Consider the following 23,359-nt stretch of genomic DNA (forward strand, 5'->3'; position numbering starts at 1 on the left):
GGATTGCTGGAGGCTGCAGTAAGCTTTGATCAAACCACTGCACTCCAGCCTGGGAGTCTATATTTTTTAAAAAGCAAAAACACAAACCAGATGAAATGTTCATATTTACAAATCAGATCAAAGAACAGTCCTACAGAGGCCCTTCATATAGTTTAACCAAATCCTGTCACAAAATCCATATAAATAGACTTCCTTTTCCTGTGAAAACTGGGAAATAGAAGGCTGATGGCAAATGAGATAATTAAAAAATGAATGATGCAGATACTCACCACACCATTACTTTACAATTCATTCTGCTCATCTGAGTCCATTCAGGGCTCAGGGAAGTGTGAAACAGCATCACATGGCAGATAACGTTGCCTGATGCTGGGACTACACATGAAATTCAGTGGCCCTACTGGCCAAGCACAGGAAGAGGTAAGCCCCACTTCCGACTGCCACTCAGAAAGGAGCTGAAAGCACGCATCACATGGCCTGCAGTGATCTGGTTTGCTTCTTTTCAGAAACAGAAGTTGTGATTCACTGAAGCCTCATTTTTGCATGGCTCTTTGCTCTTGATGAATTTACACTTTGAGGCACTAAAGGAAGTCCAGTATAAATTTAAGCCTCCATAGAAAGATATAAGAGGACCACTGATTAGCGATCACCCAATCCCAGCTCTTCCCATGCTAACCCTGCTAGCCTCTGCTGTCTCTGCTTTGATTAGGAAACCTTCCATGCTCCCTGTCTCCAGGAGCCTGGTGATTCTCTCGCTGATTCCAAGTGCCCTCTGCATGGGTCTCTTGGCTAACGGCGTTGACCGCTGCCAGCCTGGTTTTTTATTCTGCTTCATTTATCCTCCTGGGTTCAGGTTTGACTGCAGCTCATCTATTATTTGGGCCAGCTGGGAGCTGGCAATGCCCAATTTTAAAAAAGAAGGTCTGGTTTGAGCAGGGAGGTGGGACTCACCTTGTGGAATGGACGTAGTGGGGACTCCGGACCCGCAGGTCTGGCGTGGACGGCATGCTGGACTGAGAGTTCCAGTGTGGGAGGCCGCGGATGGGGCTGTTCTGCAAGGAGTTGCTTCCTCCGCCTGCTTCTGCACAGCTTCCTGTGCTGGGGAAGCGCTTGTGGCTGCTACAAAGCAAAGGAGGCCATGTGGTCACTGCCAGACAGACAGCACCTTTGTGGGGGGTGGGGGATGGGTGCTAGCTAGTTCAGGACATTGATTCCAGTATGGGGAAAGCTAGCCCATGACTCCCACCTCGCTTGGTCAGACCTCTACTGTGGTTCTCAGCCTTTCCCCAGCAGTGGGTAGGCATCCTGGTCCCTGAACCGCCCCCCAAGCCCTCTGCAATATGAGACAAAGACCCTCGTCAGCCTTCTCTTTATCAGGCAGTGTGACTGCCCTGCCCTTACAAATTTTGTTTTCCAAGAAACAAATATTGAGCTGTTGTGGTACCCCCTTGAAGCTCAGTAGGGTGACTAAAGGAAATGAGAAAAGCAGAGAAGCAGATCCCAAATGCCTTCCAAAAAAGAACCCTCTCTCCAAGGTTGGCCTGGTAATGAGCTGATAATACACAGCTTGGATTACAGCTGCTTGGCAGGAGAATTCTGCTGGGTGAGGGGGTGGAGTTCTGAACCACTCTGCAGTTGCTACAAGTGGACTTCGACTTGCCATTTCGGAATAGCGCTGCCTGAGATCTCCTAATTAATTCCTCTGGAATTTAACAACATTCAAGCCATCTGCCATCACGTTGATTGTGGGCCAAACCCCAGATTTCCCTTTAAATCACAAATCTGTACCTCAACAGGGTCGGCAGCAGAGGGTGCTGTGAGCACAGCCCCGTGAAAGGCAAACCCCAGAGGGAGGAACTAGGTTGACAGGGATTTTGTCATCGTGGATGCTACTTGGGACAGCCCTTTGATTCTTCCAAAGCATAAACAGAGGCCTCCTCTGGCCTCATTCACAACCCAGCTCACCTGGAATGGCCGTGAGAGGAGCGTTTCTTGACCTTCTCATAGGGCTCATCTAAAGAGGACTCACTCCACATCTTGGGCTTGATGGGGGACTTGTCATAGTCGTTGCGGTGATAGTGCATCTGCCGGAGTCCCTCCAGGGACTGAGGAGGAGGGGGCCTGTTGTGCGAGGGTGGCCGAGGAGGGAGTCCCTTGTGAGGAGAATGTAGGGGGGATATTGTGCTGGTAACCTGAGAGTCTTCTGCACAAAGACAGGAAGAGAGGAACTGAGCCCCGGTCATCCTTTCCACAGGCTGCAACAGAGCCCCTGCCCCCTCCAGCCCCCCACCCCCACCTTGGAGCCACACAGCCAAACCCACACCTTTCCTTCACTCCTGTAATGAGAAACCCTGGGACTCTTCCCCAGTCGCCAAGACAAGTCAAGACGAGTCAAACCAAACCAGGCAAACCAAACCCCGCTGCAGGCGGGACTGCATGGGAAACGAGATGCGTCACTTTTGATTTGACACAAATGGAGAGAAGTCTGAACGTCATTAAACAGCATCGACAAATGACTGCTTCACACCAAACAGCAAAATGTAGTTACTGCTCCAGAGTAAGTTGTCTTTCAACAGACACTAAGCATCTAATTCACTTTGGGAGGGTCTGAGTTTCAGGAGGGTTTTGTCTGTTTCACTTGCTGCTAGATCCTCAGCGCTGTAAATGACAGCCAACACACAGTAGGCGCTTGATAAACATTGGTTGGAGTGAGAAAAATGAATGAGGTCTATCCGTCCATTGTAAATACCTGCCGGGTGGGTCAGGGGCGTCTACTCTGTGCTTTTTTCCCCAGAGCTGTGTATATTCTCTTTTAATCTGTTCCTGTATAATTTTGAAACTGCCTTAAGAAGGAGATGCGCTACAAAGATTAAGTATGAATAAATGATTCCCTGCCTGCAGGAAAGGAATGCTCTCACACGTTAGTGTGCTAGAGGACTGAGAAAAAGCAAATTCAGTGAGACTAGGAGGTCCTGTGAGAGAGGCTGGTCTTGAAGGGGCTTGAGCAGTGGCCAGGCAAAGAGGAGGAGGAGGAACGAAGGGCTTGAAGCAAAGTGTGGAGGCCCCGAGGGCAGGATGCCAGCTTACAGGCACATCCGGCCAGGCAGGGGCTGGTAAGGTGGAGCGGAGGAGTGAGGGAGGCTCTCTGGTCAGCACAGCTGCCTTCTGTGTATACCGTGAGCATCAAGAGCCCAGCTGATGGGGGCCTGGAATTCCAAGCTAAGGAGCTGAGATTTTGAAAAGCCACAGGATAACTTTGCAATGTCTTAAGCACAGATGCATCGGGGTGAAAAATGCTGTTTTACAAGTATTCACCAGGCAGCATTTCTAAAACTAGAAAGGAAGGGAAAAAGACTGGAGGGGGATAAACGAGGACTCCAGGCTGGAGGTCAGCATTGAGGAGAGAGAGGAGAGAATGATTTAAACTTCATGGGAAAGGCAGAGATGGGAGCTGGAGGGCAATAGTGCACAGAAGCAGACCTTAAAAACAATCAACGACCTTTCGCTTGCCCCTAAATCCATTTTCAGTGATTCCTCTCATAGCCTCATTCTCAGTCCCCCAGCAGTGTTCACCCACTTTGCACCTACTCCTTCTTTGCCCTCATATCAGTAAAGGAAGGATCCCCAGAAAAAGAGCCTGCAATGGGACCGTGGGGTGCAAAATGATGTGACGACACCTGTGAGGAAGTCCAGGGTCTGGATCTGGAGCACGGGGAGAAGCTGGAATCTTGAATGATACCTCAGAATTACCTACTGACATTACCTCTTGCTCAGGGCACCACTCTGTTACCAAGGAATAATCTCTCTCAGTCTTTCCTTTTCCCTTGCCAGGAGAGACTGGGGTACTCAGAGGCCAACCATAGGGCTGGGATCCCTGATGCTCAAGCCCCCCGTTTCCTTGTAGCCCCATGTCCCCCCCAACCCACCCTGCCTATGTAATGAAACAGACAAAAATATTCCAATGTGATTTCTAACAGCACAGCCAAGGTGACTGGGTAATAACCCGCCAGACTTTCCCCACATCAAGAGTAATCATTATTATTATTGCAATTATCATGATTACTATGACTAGTGTGGACCTTTTCTGTTTTCCATCTGAACAGCCACTTATCACTGCCTGCCTGAGGTTTCCCTACAGGGCAAAAAAATTAACTGCCACTTAATATATTTCCATATAATTAATGCGCTTGCCTCCCAGTGTGATGGTTCAACATCCACAGGAACATTCTCAGATGGTTCTGGGTTTGGAATTCTTACTTCCCCTACGGAGGGTGGTGGTGGGGGTTGGGGGAGGGATCAGTTCTGTTTTTCTAAGAATTTCCCAAGAAATATCCTGCTAAATTCTAGATTTAAGAGTTCAATGGGAAATAAGAAGACAGTTTTCCAGCCTGACCGTGCGTCTACGGGGATATCTTCCCTCTTACTTTCACTATCGTCTTAGGATGCGACAGAGGGTTTGTTCCATTTCTTCTCACGATCCTTAGACCCTCCTCGTGGGTTTCAGTCTTTGGTTTGTGATCTAAATCAATTTCTACCCTTTTCCTCTAGATACCATGAATACTCAATAGGAAGCTATGCCTAGTATTAGGATTCTCTGTCTAAAAATGTGGTTTTGGGCCGAGTGTGGTGGCTCATGCCTGTAATCACCCCAGCACTTTGGGAGGCCGAGGTGGGTGGCTCGCTTGAGCCCATCAGCAAACATGGCAAAACCCGACTCTACAAAAAAATACAAAAATTAGCAGGGTGTGGTGGCATGCTGTATTGTCAGCTACTGGGAAGGCTGAGGTGGAAGAATCACTTGAGCCCAGGAGGCAGAGGTTGCAGTAAGCTGAGATCACACCACTGCAGGCCAGCCTAGGTGACAGTGTGAGACCCTGTCTCAAAAAAAAAAAAAATGGGTTTGGCTTCTAAAAATGTAAAGCCTCACTCACTGATGAACTTACGTCTAGGCCACAGGAAAGTCTAAAATTCCAATACACATGGGTTAATGCAGCACCCACCCACTCCCAACCAAACAGGTGGATACTGGGAACTGAGAGAGCTTGCTGGGAGCCCAGCTGCCTTGTGGCCTGGCTCGTGCCTTTACACAGGGCAATCCCCAGACTATCTAAGTTCATCTCTGTTTACTCAGCACTTCCCCCGCCTCCTGGTGGAGTTCCCTCAGCCAGGCTTTCTCTTTCTGATGCCCCATTTGAGACCTTCTGCCCCCTTCCAAAGCACTTGGGGGTTCCAAGTTTGTAGGGAGGAAATGCATCAACCTACCATCCTCAAGAACAAGGGCATCTGAGAGGGAGCTGTCTTCACTGGCAATGTTTCCATCTGAGAAGACAAAAAGCAACAGCCTCTGAGTTCAGCACATTCCTCCAACCAAGCCCTGTCTGTAAAAACAGCATGTCTACCACCACCCCGGACCTTTCTCTTTTTAGCCAGAAAGAACCTATGAGATACAATAAAAATGCTGTTGAGTGTTTCTTTCAACAGTCCCTGTGGCGGGCCATTAGCTCGCCCTCCGCACCCCGATGCTGCCATGTGCCCTAGCCTTTGTGTGTTGTGCCCTGGTTTCACAGAATGCTACAATGCCCCAGCCTGATGAAACCACATCATTGTCCCTGCATAAACCCAGGGCATGTACCAGCGAAACCAAAGGAAGCGAACTGCTTTTATTCTACAAATGCGAAACTAGGGTAGGGACTTCGCTTTGCTCCTATGGCAATAAATGGCTTCTCAATAAACTTTGTCAGTCATTAGCAGAGAAAACAAGCGTGCTAAATACAGGCTCCATCTCTCCAAAGCTTATTTTTATAGATGTCATTTAATGAACCAAGAGAACACACCCAAGAGGGAGACAGTAAAATAATCCTGCCTGTTTCACTGCTGGGGAAACTGAGGGGTAGGAAGGGAAGGTGGTTTTGCTTTCTGGCAACGTGAATCAAGGTCTCAAGTCTTCAGATTCCAAGTTTGGTGTTTTCTCTCTTAAAATAATATGCTAAGGAACGAGCAAGAACCTTAATTACTCCTCTAGCTCAGGTGGGCCCTTGGATGTTTTATAGGAAAATGTTTGTTGGCAACCCCCAAGTGCCTTGGGGGCGGGCAGAAGGTCTCAAATGGGGCGTCAGAAAGAGAGAGCTGGGGCTGAACATGGTGGCTCATGCCTGTAATCCCAGCACTTTGGGAGGCCGAGGCAGGCAGATCATGAGGTCGGGAGATCAAGACCACCCTGGCTAACATGGTGAAACCCTGTCTCTACTAATAATATAAAACATCAACCGGGCATGGTGGCACGTGCCTATAGTCCCAGCTACTCGGGAGGCTGAGGCAAGAGAATTGCTTGAACCCAGGAGGCAGAGGTTGCAGTGAACCAAGATTTCGCCACTGCACTCCACCTGGCTGAGGAAGCTCTACTAGGAGGTGGGGGAAAGTTGTGTGGTCTTGGCCAAGGACAACAGGGTAAGACAGGGAAAGATGGTTATTCCAAATTTCCTAGTGCCAAAGGATTAAATTTTTTTTCTCTCTTTTTAACTAAGAATTCACTTTATTAGTGTTGCACGATGGACTATGAGAATACACAGGAGCTCCAAGTTTGACATGTTGGAATCTCCAGCACGTCACTGCCACCCTAGGATACTGAGTTTAGGTTGCAAATCTGTATCTATCTATATTTATCTATCTCTGTAATTGTAGGGAAATATATTAACATCACATTTACCATGTTAACATTTTTTTCTTCAGAGATGCAGTCTTGCTACACTGCCTGGGCTTGAATGCAGTGGTTACTCACAGGCAGAATCATAGTGCACTACAGTCTCAAACCTCTGGCTCAAGTGATCCTTCCGCCTCAGCCTCCTGAGTAGCTGGGACTACAGGTGCATGCCAAAACCCCAGCTTCGTTATTTGTACCTGTACAGTTCAGTGGCTTGAAGCACATTCACACTGTTGTACAACCATCACCATCATCCATCATCTGCTTGAATATTTTCATTTTTCCAGACTGAAACTCTGTATCCATCATGCAGCAACTCCACATTCCCCTGTCCCCTAACCCCATGGAAACACTGTTCTACCTTGTGTCTTTTTACAGCAAAAGTATTTTAAACATGTGTACACATGGAGGAAAGAATGCTTACTGTATAGTTTCAGGAAGTCACTGACTTAGAAAAGAAGGATTCTAACAATTTAGGGGACCTGATGCTTTGTGGGTAGACTCTGGGGGATTTGCTTCTAGAGTTAACCAAAGGTAATCACCCAAATTCCTGACCCCTGACTGGAGCTCAGGATTCCAGACCATCAGATGGTCCAGTCTCCCCAAGCCTCAGCTCAGGGTTCCAGAAAATCAGAGGGGCCAGTCTCCCGAAGCCTCAGCTCAGGGTTCCAGACAGTCAGAGGCCAGTGTCGCCGAGCCTCAGCTCTTGGGATTGGAGGCATATGGGCCAGCAGGTTGGCAGGGGCTGCTCAAGGAGAGGGGTCACTGCTGCTGTGTACCGCAGCCCCACTGTCCTTCCAGATTTGAGTAGGGGCAGTCAGGTCCCTGAGAGTGTCAGCCTGGGCTAGCCCAGTCAACTCAGCTCAGTTCACAGTGAGGGCTGAGAAGAATGCTACCTCCTAGAGGCAGGTTCTCCCAGGGAGGAAGACAATAGGGATACCAACAGTTTGACTCACATAATCCCTTCACCTGTGTCTGGGTCCACGTGGCTTCTCTCTTGGGATGGGATCAGGCCTTATTTGCTTCATTTTACAAATGGGGAAATGAAGGCACCATAGTTAGGTAGCTGCTCAGGTCATGTAGGGACCACTCGTGGAACCTGGTGTCTGGTTCCTGAGGCCTGGGCCTGGGCATGGGAGTGAGGTGGGGGCAGCCAGGTTGGCACTGACCTTCTATTATCAGTGAAGCCCTCTGGGTGGGTTTCTTCCCAGACTTGATACGATTTTCATTGATTGCATTTTCAATCTCCTGCAGTTTCTTCAGTGCATTCAGATACGAGGTTTTTCTTTGTTTCTTCAGTTTTTTGCTGACATTGGGATCACTGGCTAGGCGGCGGGCAGCCTCTGTGATCTGGGACTGAATGGCAAACTCTCGTTCCAGGCGTTCCAGCTCAGCTTCCTGTGGGAGGGAAAGCACCAGTTTGCATTACTGGGGATGCTAAGCAGAGAGACATTCATCTAACCCCTCTTCTATCCCCAGCCCCAAGGCAAGCCCAGTTCCTTGGGAGACACTCAAGAATGGTCCTAATCCTCTGGGGAAATTCAGAGCCCACAGAGGCTTTGAAGTTGCCACTTCCTTTCCATTTTGGATGTAGGATGCAGCATGATTCTTGAAGTTTCTTTATGCCATTCTTCTCTGTGGGCTTGCTACCAAGGAGCTAACACACACGCACCTAACGCATGGCCTCTGACTCATACACTGTGTGACCCTTACATGCATCTAACCTACGGGGCTCTGACCCACATAGTGTGTCTTTCCCTGTATCTTCACATATTGTGGGGATGTGAGGAAAGACGCGTATCCCCACTCATCCGTGTGTCTTTCGGAAGCTCTTTTTTGTTTTTTTAGATGGATCTCGCTGTTGCCCAGGCTGGAGCACAGTGCTGTGATCTCAGCTCACTGTAACCTTTGCCTCCCAGGTTCAAGCAATTCTCCTGCCTCAGCCTCCCAAGTAGATGGGATTACAGGTGCACACCACCACACCTAGCTAATGTTTACATTTCTAGTAGAGACGGGGTTTCACCATGTTGGCCAGGCTGGTCTTGAACTCCTGACCTTAGGTGATCCACCCACCTTGGCCTCCCAAAGTGCTAGGATTACAGGTGTGAGCCACTGCACCCAGACGCAGGAGCTCTTCTGCAAGCTCCAGCTGTCCGTCCCACATCTGCCTGTTCATGGATGCCTGCTGGGCTAAGCCTGGGCCCTTCAAGGGGCAGGGATGGACAGTGGGTGGAGGTGGAGGCAGTCCACCCCCCATGTCCTGCAGCTCATTGGATGTTCTTCCTCTCTTTTTAGTGTAGCTCCCTCCCACTTCCATCCTTTCCTTTGGCCAAGAAGTGCAGATGGATGAGATTCTCCTTAAACAGAGTTTGGGGACCTGGAAGAATGAAGCTGTGGCTGTCAGAAATGGCTGATGGACCTAACGGATGACACCCAGACAGCATGTTTGCTGCTGTCCTTTCTGCTGACCAAGCCTCTCCTCTGCAGATGCGTATTCACCAGCTGCTGAGGGATGGGAGAGGCAGCTCGTGCATGTGTGAGGATTTGGGGGTGAATGCAGAATCCCCCCCAAATTGTTCATTTTTCTATTTCCTCTCTTCCCTAGTGAAACCCCTCTGGATCAGACCTAGCTCTAAACAGCATCTTCTTGGTTGTGTTCTTGAGCAGTGAGCTGTCTTACTGACAGGGTCCTGCAGGGTGGGCATACTTGGGAGCCTGCAGGAGATGTAGGATGTCTGGCTAACTCCACAGCTAGTAAACCCAGGACAAATGCATCAGCAGCCTCTCAAGGCCAGGGAGAGAGCATACAACTTGCCCCAGGAAATTCACAGATTTCTGAAATTGGATGCGAACTGATCTAGCCTAATAGGAGGAGATCAACTGTTGGCTGGAATCAACACATCTTCCTGTTTAGTGGCTCAGTAAAACATCCTTGCCTCTGTGCATAATGCACCAAGCTGGAGGCCACCATCAGGGAGAAGTTCTTAGCCTGATCTCATTGACTTTTGAGCACTTGCGGTCTAAAGAGAGCGGGAACCAGGAGTGAGAGCAAACGGTGAAGGTTCAAGGGAACTATTTCTGAGATAATAAACTCCTGCCAAATCCTGCCAGTGCTGGCTGCATTTGTTCTCTCAGAGGGAAAAGAATATCAACATGGACTCCTGCCTGGGGTCTTGAAATAGGCAAGTCACCAAGGGACAAAGACTGTTCTGTGAGTGTGGGCTCCCCGGGGCAGCTGTTCCTGAGCTGTCACAATAGCCCTGGCGCCAGACTCTGATTCAGAGTTTTGTGGGGAGCCCAGGACAAATTCTCACTATTTAAATAACTAAGACAAGTCCAAGGCTGAACGCCCTGACCGTGCAAACGGCTGCCGAGTGTACGAACAGGGAAGCAAAGCGCATTTCCAGGGGCTGCAGTGCAGGCGCCTCTGCTTTACCCCTGTCGGTGCCAATTCTAGGGACGCCCAAAGAAGTAAAAGTTCCATTTAACAGATCAGGAACTGTCTAACTGAGCTTTAGTTTAGATTTTTCTCTTTCTTTTACTTTTTTTGAGACAGGGTCTCAGTCCGCCGCCCAGGCTGGAGTGCAGTGGTGCGATCCGCAGGTGAGCATGTCATGCTTCTCAGAGGAACTCTGCAGAACGCCAGCTGCTCCCGGGCTGCTTCCTTGTACAACCTTAGGAAAGATCCTGTGTGGCGACAGTAAGGAAGCACATGCCTCGGGCGTTCTCAGGGAGCTAAAGTCACAAGGTACTGAGGTGTGTGAAAGGTTCGGTGGGACTCTGGGAAGATCAAGGAGGAACAGTATTGGGGGAAACTCCCTAAAAGTGGGGTCCCTCTTTAAAGCTTAAGGGCCAGGTATCTGCCCAGCAACAGGAGAAGCTGAAGTTCCTCTTGAGGGAGTCTCTGATGACCGGCAGGATTTGGAAATACCTGACCTCAATCCCACCCTCTGTCCCCTGCAGTTCCTGCCTTGAGTACGGCTCCCTTCCTTTGAGATTTCATCTCCCCTTCCCCTCAAGCAACGGTTTGCTGAGCGTCAAGAGTGCCAAGTACTGGCTCATTCAATCCTAGAGACACCCAAAGAAGTCAGGGCCATAAGCTCCATTTTACAGATCAGGAACTGTCTAATTGAGCTTTAGGGTTTTTTGTTTGTTTGTTTGTTTTCATTTTGAGACAGGGTCTCAGTCTGTTGGCCAGGCTGGAGTACAGTGACAAGATCTCAGCTCACTGCCACCTCCAACTCCCGGGTTCAAGCGATTCTCGCCTCAGCCTCCTGAGTATCCGTGATCACAGGCACGCACCACCATGCCTGGCTAATGTTTTTATTTTTTGGTAGAGACGGGTTTCACCATGTTGGCCAGGCTGCTTTCAATCTCCTGACCTTAAGTGATCTGCCTGCCTCGGCTTCCCAAAGGGCTGGGATTTTGTAGCAAAAGGCGTGAGCCACTGTGCCCCGCCCCATGAGCTTTAGTTTTGATTGAAACACATTGGTGTATGTACCTGTGTCCCAGAGAACTTCCACTGCAGATCTTAGGAGATTCCGCTAACACTCAGATGAGCCGCAAGCTCTTCGGTCCCTCTCTGAATTCACCCTTACCCTAATCCTACCTACCCCAGGGGTCGGTTTTACCCAATCGCTTTCTTAAAAGACTAAATATATACAGTATTACTTTTCCCCCAGGCTCTAAGTCCTGACCTTTTAAGGCCTCTGTTCAAGAGCATGTTAATTAGTAACTTTGTTCAGAATAAATGTGGGAAAGCATTTCCTGGTGGGGCCTGAAGGTATGTATGCCTGGCCTCTACTTTCATTTGGCCTGAGGCTGGATTCTCATTAACCAGCCAGAGATTCAAGTCTTCACTGTTTTTTTTCTTCCCCCAACATCTGAACTCTCCAGCCCCAGCTTCATCGGTGTTCAGTCGGAAGGAAGAAAGTGGCTTCTCCACACACAAACAAGCGAGGCCAGGAGTGCCCAAACATCCTGCACACGTTCTCCTGGGGATTTGAGTAGCCAGGTGAAGCTACCACCACGGGACGGTGCACCCGACCAGTCTCTCCCCAGCCAGTGTACCCTTGCACCTGATGCTATGGCCTCAGTTTTCCTTCTCTTGGTGGCTTTTCTTCCACAGATCAGACATCAAGCTTGGCTCTGAGTAACTGAAGGCTGAGAGGCCATTACAAAGCCCAATACAGACAAATGCCTATGTAAAATGGCATTTGGAGTGAGCATAAATCAGAGTGGGGCATGTCTGTTTCTTAGAACACACGCACGCGCGCACACACACACACGCACATGTGCACACACAAATGCATGCATGTACTTTGATGCACAGATTCAATGCCGATGCCAGAAACATTCACACGAATGCTACTGAAATGTTCTCCCCAAGCTCAACATGGCTGCTTGTGCTAGGCGCACAGTGTCAGACAAGCAGCTTCAACAGACACCCAAATGCCTGCAAATGCAAGCAAACGAATCCTCCCAAGGGGAGCCACGTACCCACTAGCCAGTTCACTCAAGAAAAGTTCTCAGCAAAAATACTGGCGTTGGGCAGAAAGGAAAAGATTGTTACAATAAACCTGGAAGGCCTAACAAATGGGAAAAAGTAGGATAACGCGAGAGAATCCAAGGACAGAAAGGAAGGACACACCTCTCCTTTGGGCAGGATTTTCTGTTCATCCAGCTTGAATGCCGTTCCTATTCTTCTCCGGACAATGGGTGGTTCCTCCCCTGGATCCAGGGGATATTCGACTGGCAGCTTGCCGGTGAGCTCCTGCATATGTGAAATGGCATTCAGAGCGAGCATAAATCACAGTGGGGCATGTCTGCTTCCTAGAACACACATGCAAACACACACACACGCACACAGACGCGCGCGCGCACACACGCACAGACGCATGCGCGCACACACACACACAGACGCGCGCGCGCACACACACACACACACACACATGCGCTTTGATGCAGATCCAATGCCTAGGCTGAAGCATTCACATGAAGCACTACACCTCAGTAAGAGTTCCAGAAAGAAACTCTGTTTCTCTAACAATGTCTCTTACATAGAATAGATGCACTTTCAAAGTTTTTTTCCAAAGTACATTTCTGTTAAGTCAACACAATTACCATTTTGGCTTTCATTATAACACTTTATAACACTTGAATTTCATTATAACACATTATAACACTTGAATTTCATTCATTCGTTAGCTGAACAAATATTTCCTGCCTGCACGCTCTGTACCAGGCAAGCTCACCCAGCCAGTTAGGAGCAGCGTCAAGATGAGTTCTCAGGTCATCCTAACTTCAAATCCCACACTCTTGAAACTGCATCAAATAGTCCCGCTCAAATATCTAAGTTTAAAGCTTCCTTCAAATGAATTTTCACAAGAGGAGTGGTATCTATACAGCAAATCCCAGAAAAGTGCATTATACATAATTTAGAAACGGAGTAAGGGTCGTAATCTACTCTGGCCAGATGCTATAGGAAAAGGCTGTGCTTAAAAGACATTAAACTGTTTAATTTAAAAGTTTTAGTAGAATGGCCAGGCACAGTGGCTTATGTCTGTAATCTCAGTACTTTGGGAGGCAGAGGCAGGCAGATCTCTTGAGGTCAGGAGTTTGAAGCCAGCCTGGCCAAATGATGAAACCCCGGCTCTACTAAAAATACAAAAATTAGCTGGGCATGGTGGTGGCGCCTGTAATCCCAGCTACTTGGGAGGCTGAGGCAGGAGAATTGCTTGAACCCAGAAGACAGAGCTTGCAGTGAGCTGAGATCGTGCCACTGTACTCCAGCCTAGGCAACAGAGTAAGACTCTGTCTATTAAACAAAAAAGTTTAGTAGAAACTGAACATAAAACATATAATCCATGTTACTGACAAGGCTACTAAAAAACATCTGTTGTGTATGTATTTAGGGCCTTGGAAATCTAATTGCTGTAGGTACAAAGACAGTGAATTTAGCTGACAGACTTCCATGGTCAATCCTGGTGGAAGGCTGAGGTTCTGGGGTGATTAAGGATTAGAATCAGGCTGTCTGTGAGTGAGTTGTATCAGGGCTGAACAATGATCAAATCAGTCAGCGGCTGCCCTGCACTGTGGAGGCCAGTCATCAACTGCAAGAAGTCACTTCCAGGGACCAGAAAAGGCTGGGGGACCCACCGTGTGTCTGCCTCCAATGGCAAAGTGGGCACTGCCAGGCAAAGACCAGCTCTGACGTTCTAGTCCAAATCCATGAGGATGCTACACAAAGACTCAGGAGCTGCTCTGACCAGGAAGTTGAGAAGGCTCTTTTCAGGAACATCCGTCAGTCACACAGAAAGCTTTCACGCAGGACAGCCCAGGCCTGAGTGCCCAGCAGGTGGGAAAATCCAAATCGTGAGACAGTGATTCTGGGCCTTCTTCTCTAGCTACTGTGTGCCGAGTGCGTGTGCGTGTGCGTGTGCGTGCGTGTGCATGTGTGCGTGTGCGTGCATGTGACATGAGCATCAGCACAATTAAACCCTCAGTCACCTGCTTCTCCCCTGCTGTGTTCAGATCGTTGGGCAATGACCCCGCGTACTTTATATTCCTCAATGTAAGCATTTCAGAGCACAACAGCCAACTATCTGACTATCAAACTCCCTGCAATTTTCTTCCCTGGTTTTTTCTTTTTTTAAAAAAAATGTGGTTCAAATGTCTCCAAAGTAGTTAAGTGTTTATTCCGCAACTTTTTTTTTTTTTAAATCTGCTTCCCTAAAAGTCTGTCTATAAATAACACAACTATTGAGGGTTTCATATTGTCAGGATTTTATTTTTTCTTTAACCTAGAAACTTCCAAAAAGGAGGGAGAAGTTGTTAAAACTGCCATGGATTTATAACTCTAAACTGTTTGTGGTTTTAAAATCTAGTTTCAATGAAGCTACTGATTTTTTTTCACCATGCACTTGAAGGTATTTGAGTCAAAGTCTTGATTCTCCAGATATTTAATCTGATTTCATGTGTAACTGGAGCTGCATGGCGAAGATATAATTTAACGCTCTGCAGTGGGACCTTGGCTTGGTGCCTCCCTGTATCCTGCCAAATGTTCTCCCTCTCCCTCATTCTAGCTGCCCCTCTCCCCAGCGGTCAAACAGCGCTTCTTGATACTCTGAGCTGAGGGCAGAGATACAAAACAGCACACATTTAGCAAGAAGACTTCCCCCAGCCCTTGAGGACATGGGAGTCAAGAGGCTAAGGTGAGAGAAACTATGGCGGAGAAATCTGCCTGCAACTGACTCCTTGCTGGGTTACTGCCTCCACTCAAGTTACGTTTTCTGGTGTTAGTTAACATTATAAGAAGTGGCAGCTTTGTTTTCCTTCTTTTGCTTTTGTCTTTAAGAGAGTTGCTGAGATTTTTCTGATAACGCATGCTCATCTTGCCCTGACGTGCACCTTGTGTTTTTCAAATGTCGATTGCCTCCTGGGTTTAGGGACTTTTTATTAAAAACAAAATAAGGCTGCCCAAATTATTAAAGGCAGACACCAAAACCCATATTTTTTCCCGTCCTTCAAGCCTATTCTTTATACAAATGTTGCTAATATTAACAGTATCACATAGCGCATTCCCCAGCCAGGCCAATTGCTTTCCTAAGATTTGCAATGGATTTGTGCTAATGTGGTTCTGCTCTGAGCAGGCCCGGGTTTAAATCAAGCCAGACTGTAATTAAGCCAAGTTGAAGTGTAATGTGATCTCACTCCCCGGCCCCTCGTTTCATTCTTCCTGCTGCAAGGCTTCAGTGTTTGGGGGAGGGGCATACATCTCTGACTTTGACTTCCCATTCTGAACTGTTTGCCAGCAGAGCTCTTTGTAACGTTAGGTGGTGCACAGTCGCTCTCTCCCTAGAGAGCTCCCACCCCATTGTGCCCAGGTACACAATGCAGACGTGTGCACACACACACACACACAGTCACGTGTACTGCATAAAAACATGAAGTCTTCAAACACTTCTAACAGAGTCATGCAATAAACAGAAGAAGGTGGAAATGGATATTTAAACAAATGTACACAGCAGCTTGCAGCAACTTCTGTGAGACTAGCACATGCACCGGCTTGAGAAAGCATTACTTTGCATTTCCTGTGTGTGTGTGTGTGTGTGTGTGTGTGTGAGAGACAGGGTCTTGCCCCGTCACCAAGCTGGAGTGCAATGGCGTGATCATGGTTCACTGCAGCCTCAACCTTCCAGGTTCAAGCAATCCTCCCACCTCAGTCTCCCGACTAGCTAGTACAGACACACACCACCACTCTGGGCTATCTTTTTAAAAAGTTTTCTTTGTAGAGATAGGGTCTCAGTATGTTGCCCAGGCTAGTCTCTAACACCTGGCCTCCAGTGATCCTCCTGCCTCTGCCTCCCAAAGTGCTACTATTACAGGTGTGAGCAACTGCGCCCTGGCTACATAACATTTAAAAATGTCATTAGGCTAAGATTTCATCTTTTTTAATGAAAAAGTTAAAGAAACACCAGGTCACAGGGTCTAAAGGTGATTATATATGAAGTGAGATTCTGGTTTCCTTGTTGATCACCAGTGCATCTCACTAAGATGTCCAAAGATGAATCTGAAATACCCTAAAGATGAACAAAAGCCTCCACAACAATAAACGCAGGCACAAAGCCTTGAGAAGATGGTGGCCAGCCATTATCATCAGTGAGGCATCACGTGAGCAGATGCTTTATGAACGACCAAGCCAGGATGAAGGATCGTCATTAGGACCGGGCACATGGACTCCCGTGGGGTCCTATCTGAGATTTTGCCGGCACCAACTTTAACTGGTCCTCATAGTGCTTCATCAACTAATTCTTTGATGGGTTTAGGGACTTTTTCTTTGACTGAAAACAAAACAAGGCTTTCCAAATTATTAAAGGCAGACAACAAAACCCGTATGTTTTCCAACCCTTTAAACATATTCTTTATAAAAATTCACTAATACCAACAGTATCACATAGCGCATTCCCCAGCCAGGCCAATTGCTTTCCTAAGATTTGCGATGGGTTTCTGCTAACGTGGTTCTGCTCTAATTCTTTCTCTGACAAAGCACGTTACAGAGGTTTGGACGTTTCCGACATTTGTGTTGCAGGAGAGTGCTCACCACCCAGATAGGCTCTCTTTTTATCACCACCCTTGTCTTCTGTCAAAATAATCAAATGACATCAAAAAGATCAAATGACATCAAGAAGATCAATGACATCACAGACAACACGAATTTCAACAGGACAAGCTAGGAAAGGCTTACAGCTTCTCGGAGACACAGCTTCTTCAGTTCCTCCAGCCTCTGACGCAGGGTTTCCTCCAGAGCTTCCTGCCTGGACTTCAAGGCAGCCAGCATGTCCTTCTTGGCTGACTGCGAGCTATCTGATTCCTGAGAACCTGTCAATAAACAGTGGGGTTACTTGGCCGGCTGACAGGGGACACACATCTGGACTACTAATGAATTTAACTGGAGCCCACGCTGCGGAGATGGGATTTACCCCAGGAATCAAGGGAGTGTGAAATAAAACAGGTGCTCAGCGCTCTAACTGTGAGAGGCACATTCCAGCACTGCATGGAATTTACAGCTAGGCAGGAGAACCTGCAGGAAGACAGTTTGGTGTCTTCCTGAAAAAGAAGTTTATTTTTCTTGATTATCTTAAGATATGTCACATACCTGTTTTAATTTTACTAGCAAATTCTAATCGACTTTATACAAGAAAGGGGGAAAGAAAAGTACATGCCAGCAATTTTAATATGTATTATTTATTTTGAGACAGTCTCACTCTGTCGCCCAGCCTGGAGTACAGTGGCACTCTCAGCTCACTGCAACCTCTACCTCCCAGATTCAAGCAATTCTCGTGCCTCAGCCTCCCGAGTAGCTGGAGTTACAGGCACCCGCCACTACACCTAGCTAATTTTTGTATTTTTAGTAGAGACAGGGTTTTGCCACATTGGCCAGGCCGGTCTTGAACTCCTGACTTCAAGTGATCTGCCCACCTCAGTTTCCCAAAGTGCTGGGATTCCAGGCGTGAGCCACTGTGCCCAGCCGTAATACATATTTAAAACGTTATTTATTTTAAATACTTAAAATAACGTTTTAAAGTTATTTAAAATGCTTATTTTTGCTTAGTGCAAAGAATGCATGTTGATCATAAAAACTGAAAATGCAGTTAGGTACTGTTATGCATTTTCTTTTGGCATTTTTCCCTAAGCACATATATTTAAAAAGTAAAATTAGAATGTTATTGTATTTTTTAACTTCACATTTTGTATCATGGGCAAATTCCCTCCTAATAAAAGTTATGCATATTTTAACATGCTTTTCCTGGGTAAAACGTGATGATTTCAATAGCAGAGTGCCAGATAGGAAAACTCTGCGGAAGGCAATCTTCAAACCAAACAGAAGGAAAATAAGCTGAAATGCCAACCGGAGGAATTTAGGTTAGACTAAAGGAGTAATTTCTGGACTGCCAGTGTTTGGATTGTGAAATAAGTTTCCTGCAGTGAAACTATTATGCTTTTTCTACCTTGATGGCTTAGAAAAGGAACACTGACTCTCTACAAACGGAAAAGCTGATTATAACTTCACTTTGCATGCCCATGGTGAGCAGAAGTGTCAGAAATGGACAGGTGTTAGTGGGTGTGCATTTCAGGGGCTCCCACCATGCCACTGACAACTGCATCAAAGAACTTCAAATACCTAGGGAGATTAATCTAATTAAAGATGAGCAACACCTCTACCATGAAAAGTATCCCAGTCTGCTGAGAAAAATTAAAGACCTAAGTAAAGAGAGAGATACTGTGGTCAAGGATTAGAAGCCTGATGTTGTGGAGATGTTCATTCTTCATGAATTAAACAACGGAATCAGTGTAACCCCAATAAAACCTTGGCAGGATTTCTTTGCTAAGAGGGAGAAAAAATTGTATTTCCATAGGAAACAACAGAAGTTTTGGACAATTTTAGTAAACAGTTGACAGATGTGAGAATAATCTAGTCAGAATTCCCAGAATCAATAGTTCTGTTTCTTCCAATGGTAGAAAAGGCATCGCAAATCGTAAGGCTAGAAAGAACTGTGCCATGGTGTCAAACAACTCTGCTTTACTTAAATTGTCCCATAAGTATACTATTCTCTTTTATTTAAAGTCTCTGAGCAGAAAACCTGTATTCCATCAATTACCATACATATAGGCTCTTACAACCCTAATCATCAAGAATTCTCAATGTCTAAGGACATTTTGATTCTGACATGGATTTTGTTCTTTCCCTCCTCTACTCAATTTGAGCTTGAAACAGAGAATACATCTATCACCACAGAAACATACTATTTCTATGCCTCCAAAGCAGCTAACAAATATTAGTTTGAAGGAACAACCTAATCAAATGTTCTCAGTCATATGCTTGGATGCTATAATTTTTGTCTCCTCTTGGTAACAAAAATCTAACACCTGTAAGTTGTTCCACTGTAGAACCTATGTTCCAATCTTTGACTTATGTTTGTTGTTTTTTTTTTTTTTTTTTGAGATGGAGTCTTACTCTGTTGCCAGGCTGCAGTACAATGGTGTGGTCTTGGCTCACTACAATCTCCGCCTCCCCAGTTCAAATGATTCTCCTACCTCTGCCTCCCGAGTAGCTGGGATTACAGGCACCCACCACCACACCTGGCTAATTTTTGTATTTTTAGTAGAGTCAGGGTTTTACCATGTTGGTCAGGCTGGTCTTGAACTCCTGACCTCATGATCCACCTGCCTTGGCTGTTTGTAGCTCTTTCCTGGATTTTGATATACTTTAGTTGCAGGTCTCCAAATGCAACTGCACACATGAAAGCTTCATCCTTACCAAAAATCCAGGACCTCATGGTTCTCATCTACTAACTCCATATAGCATCATATTCACACAGCACATCACGGGACATTAATGCAGGTTCCCCTTTTTGAAATGGTTCAGGTTCTCTCCCTCTGTAAGCTAATTACCCTGTGTTTACCAGTCCTCAGTTATCTCTAGTTTATGTCCCTCCTAGGTTACATGGCTAAATCATTGGGACTCTTCATCTGGTTCTCTCAGTAACAGTGGTCAATCACATTTGGAGACTCAGGAACATTGACTGAGGTACTGTCTGCTTCATCCCGGAAAGAATCAATAAGAATGTAAAATAATACTGGAAGGAAGTCAGACTCTAGATTTAAAAAACAGGCCTAGAGAAACTTGGGTCCAAGAAGATTAAAGGATTTCTAGCTCCAGTGAAAAATTCATTGTTTTCCCTTTCACCCCTGCCTAACCTTTCAATAGGAAATGATTTATTAAGTCCAATCTTAGAATTAACTATTCAGGAATGACACAAATCACAACAATATGAATCTCAAGGGAGGTAAAGCACACAATTTTTGGATAATCATGTTGCTAGTTATGGGATTAGTTAAGATTTGGCCCTGAGTTCCACGGCTCATTAATGCTACCCAAATTATTATCATTTACAATAATTAGCCTAGATTCCAAGCCCACAGAAAATAGGCAAGAAAGTCTTGGCAGACTCCATGGCTCAAGAGCCCCTCTCTGTACATGGTAGCATTAATGCTGGTTGGCTCTGTTTCATGCCATTAGCCTTGGAGTTACTTCAGGGCAAAGATGGTGCCTGGGTACCAAGCGAAATCCCTGCAAAGTCCCTGAGCCAGCCTGCCCTGGATATGCAGATTTCCACTGTAGTAGTGGTAACTGGATGGTGGATAGAGGGTAAAACAGATCTGGGTTTGACAGTCAAAACCACTCACTGGATGTGTGTGGCCTTGGGTAAGTTACCTGCCCTCCTTAATTCATAAAGGCTGAATGAGAAAACATATCTCCAGCACTTAGCACTGTGCCTCGAATAGGTTAACCCTCAAACTAGGGCAGGTTGAACATGAGTGTGTGTATGTACACACACTCACACACACACACATGCACACACACACACACATGCACACACACACACACACGCACACGCACCCCCCCCAGTAGAATTAGAAAGAGAGAAATCATTGCAACTGCCTCCTCACTGTTGTTTAATGAAGAATCAGTCACAGAAAAGAGCTTCCTTATTCAATTTTGTGAAACACTTGAGGTCCAAAGTTCACCTTTAGAAAGCAGCAATACAGAACTAGTCAAGATTTTCTTTTCTTTAAAAATTTTTTTTTTAACTGACACATAACAATTGTATATATTTATGGGGTACATAGAGATGTTTTGGTACACACAATGTATAGTAATCAGATCAAAGTAATTAGCATACCCATTATCCAAACATTGATCATTTCTTTGGGTTGGAAATACTCAATATCCTCCCTCTAGCTCTTCAAAGCTATATAATACCCTACTGTTATCTACTATCATCATACAATGATATAGGACACCCAAACAAATTCTTCTTACCTCACTGTAATTTGTGTCCTTCAACAAATCTCTCCCTATCCCCTACGTTCTCTACCCTTCCCAGCTTCTGGAACCTTCTGTTCTACTTTATACTTCTAGGAGCTCCACTTTTTAAAAATACACAGTGTTCACAGATGATGCTTCCTGAGTTCCTGGGTTTACAGCTCCATCATTGAGGCAGCTACGGATGGAGGTGGAGGTGGAGGTGGGGTCAAGGAGGTTCTGTGGCTATTCTTACACAATTCCACTTCACATTCCTCAAAACAGCAGCTCCCTGAGAACCTGCTGCATGTATTCAGGGTGTCCTATTGTAATGAAAAGAGGTTCCCACTGCCTTTTTTGTCATTAAAGGCAATCCACTGTTCTGGGGCAAGGGCTCAGAGCTCTCACAGCTGCTCTATCTCAGAGCTTGTGTGTTCTGTGCCTCTGGGCTGCTCCCTGCAACTAGGCAAATGTGGCCACCAAGCGGAGAGGTGGCCAAGTGTCCAGGGACATGTGCACACTAGGAACATTCCACAGAAGTGGCTCAAAGGGCATCAGGAGGAGGAGCCCAAACTGCCCTCTAATGTTGACCTGCCTTCTCATCTCCCCGACAAAGGCCCACTAGGTATCCCCTGACCCAGCAGGTTGGTTTTAAAAGGGAAGAGGAAAGAAGCTGCCAGACAGGGAGAAATCAGGGAAGTTCACTCTTGCAGGCTGCCTTCATGCCCTCAAGTGACAGAATGACTTCATGAAGAAACTGAGGCAGGGTGGAACCTTAGGGCTCAGGGAAATGGTAATCTTGAAAACTAAAAGCTGGCTCTGGTGGCTCACACCTGTAATCCCAGCACTTGGGGAGGCCAAGGAGGGAGCACATCCCTTGAAGACAGAAGTATGAGACCAGCTGGGGCAACATGGTGAGACTCCATCTCTACAAAACAACAACAAAATGTAACCAAAAATTCTAATTTCAAATCAGCACTTAGACTTCTGCTGATTTATCCATTTCCAGTAATTTGAACACATATCTGCTTTTGCATGTGCAAATCTCTTTGAGGTTGGGTTTAGCCCCTTAAAAATTAAAAAAAAAAAAAAAAAAAAAGATCTAGGCTGGGCGCAGTGGCTCATACCTGTAATCCCAGCACGTTGGGAGGCCGAGGTGGGAGGACTGCTTGAGGACAGGAGTTCGAGACCAGCCTGGCCAACATAGTGAGACCACCTCTCTACTAAAAAAAAAAAAAAAAAAAAAAATTAAAGGATATAAATCTGCTATCATGGAGAGGGCAGTAACTGATAGGAAAGACACCTGGATTTTCATCACATATCTGCCATTAAATGGTGTAAGGCCTTGAGTTACTAACCTCATGGCCCCGTCTATAAAGTGACCAATTGACCAATCTCTAAGATTCCTCAAACTGAAGATGCTATTACTCAATAAACAGCTCACCCGGCTAGTCCCTCTTGCTGCTGGCAGTCATTTTTGCAATTTTGACAATAGGAACCTTATACACGGCTCAATCCTCCCCCGGGTTTTTCGCTACCATCCCAACCTCTAGCCTTCTGCCAACTCTGCTCTCATTTCAGTTACTGCTACAGCCTCTCCTGGGTTGGAAGCATGTGTGTCATTATCAACCAGTGCCTAAAGGACTTACCTCTTCATCTTATCAACATGCTGAAGCAAATATTTGTACACTCAAATGCTGAACAGAGTTTAATCTGAGCTGTCTCTGGGACTAATGAAGTGGAAGATGGATGGAACCTCTTGACTGTAGGTAGAAGAGTGAGATTTCAGATTTTATTGATTGGAAAAACAGTGCTACCTGGAAAGGGCTGTCCAGGTTTAATGAGTTGGTCAGGACTCCAAGGAAAAACAGAGGTGATCTCAATACTTTTTTTGAAAGATACACATAATACACAAATATATAGGTACAATTTTGGTAAAGTTTCGGGCAACACTCAGATTCGTAAGAGTATTCTGAATGTTCTTTGGAAAACACAAACTGGTATTGTACCCTCCTATAAAGCAGAAGCGTACAGCCAGTGGTTTCGAGTTAACAGGGCTGGGTGTGCGTTCCAGCCCTGCTGTTTACCAGCCACGGGGACTTGGGAAGGCCACGTAACCTCACAAAGTCTCAGTTTCCTCCTCTATAAAATGGGAATTAAAACAGGACTTCTTCAAAAGTTGGGAGAATTAAGAGAGACAATGCTTGGAAGAGAGGTCAGAATATATTAAGTGTTACATAAATACTAGTTACTTTTTCTATTTAAAATCGAGGCTGGGGTGGTAGCTCACACCT

General features: G+C 46.2%; 1 protein-coding gene and 1 long non-coding RNA gene across 28 annotated transcripts in view; one reads left to right on the top strand and one right to left on the bottom strand.

Moving 5' to 3' along the window:
* Nucleotides 1-17,995, top strand: part of LOC103794101 (uncharacterized) — a 40,591-nt gene extending 22,596 nt beyond the window's left edge. For both annotated transcript variants that reach the window (XR_013519527.1, XR_013519526.1), the window contains one exon: nt 8,993-17,995. This is a non-coding gene — a long non-coding RNA (uncharacterized LOC103794101). The remainder of the gene's footprint in view (nt 1-8,992) is intronic.
* Nucleotides 1-23,359, bottom strand: part of FRMD4A (FERM domain containing 4A) — a 696,700-nt gene that overhangs the window by 14,242 nt on the left and 659,099 nt on the right. For 15 of the 26 annotated variants that reach the window (XM_054236791.2, XM_078329488.1, XM_054236792.2 and 12 more), the window contains 6 exons: nt 16,944-17,077; nt 12,348-12,470; nt 7,867-8,095; nt 5,260-5,316; nt 1,963-2,200; nt 949-1,116 (listed from right to left, as the gene is read on the bottom strand). In XM_054236791.2, the coding sequence (XP_054092766.1) occupies nt 949-1,116; nt 1,963-2,200; nt 5,260-5,316; nt 7,867-8,095; nt 12,348-12,470; nt 16,944-17,077 (949 nt within the window). Of the gene's footprint in view, nt 1-948; nt 1,117-1,962; nt 2,201-5,259; nt 5,317-7,866; nt 8,096-12,347; nt 12,471-16,943; nt 17,078-22,192; nt 22,289-23,359 lie in introns of all 26 variants that reach the window. The other 11 variants (XM_054236787.2, XM_078329485.1, XM_035252801.3 and 8 more) reach the window with 1 other exon arrangement.

The sequence above is a fragment of the Callithrix jacchus genome, chromosome 7 (genome assembly GCF_049354715.1).
Source record: "Callithrix jacchus isolate 240 chromosome 7, calJac240_pri, whole genome shotgun sequence".
Classification (NCBI taxonomy): Eukaryota; Metazoa; Chordata; class Mammalia; order Primates; family Cebidae; genus Callithrix; species Callithrix jacchus.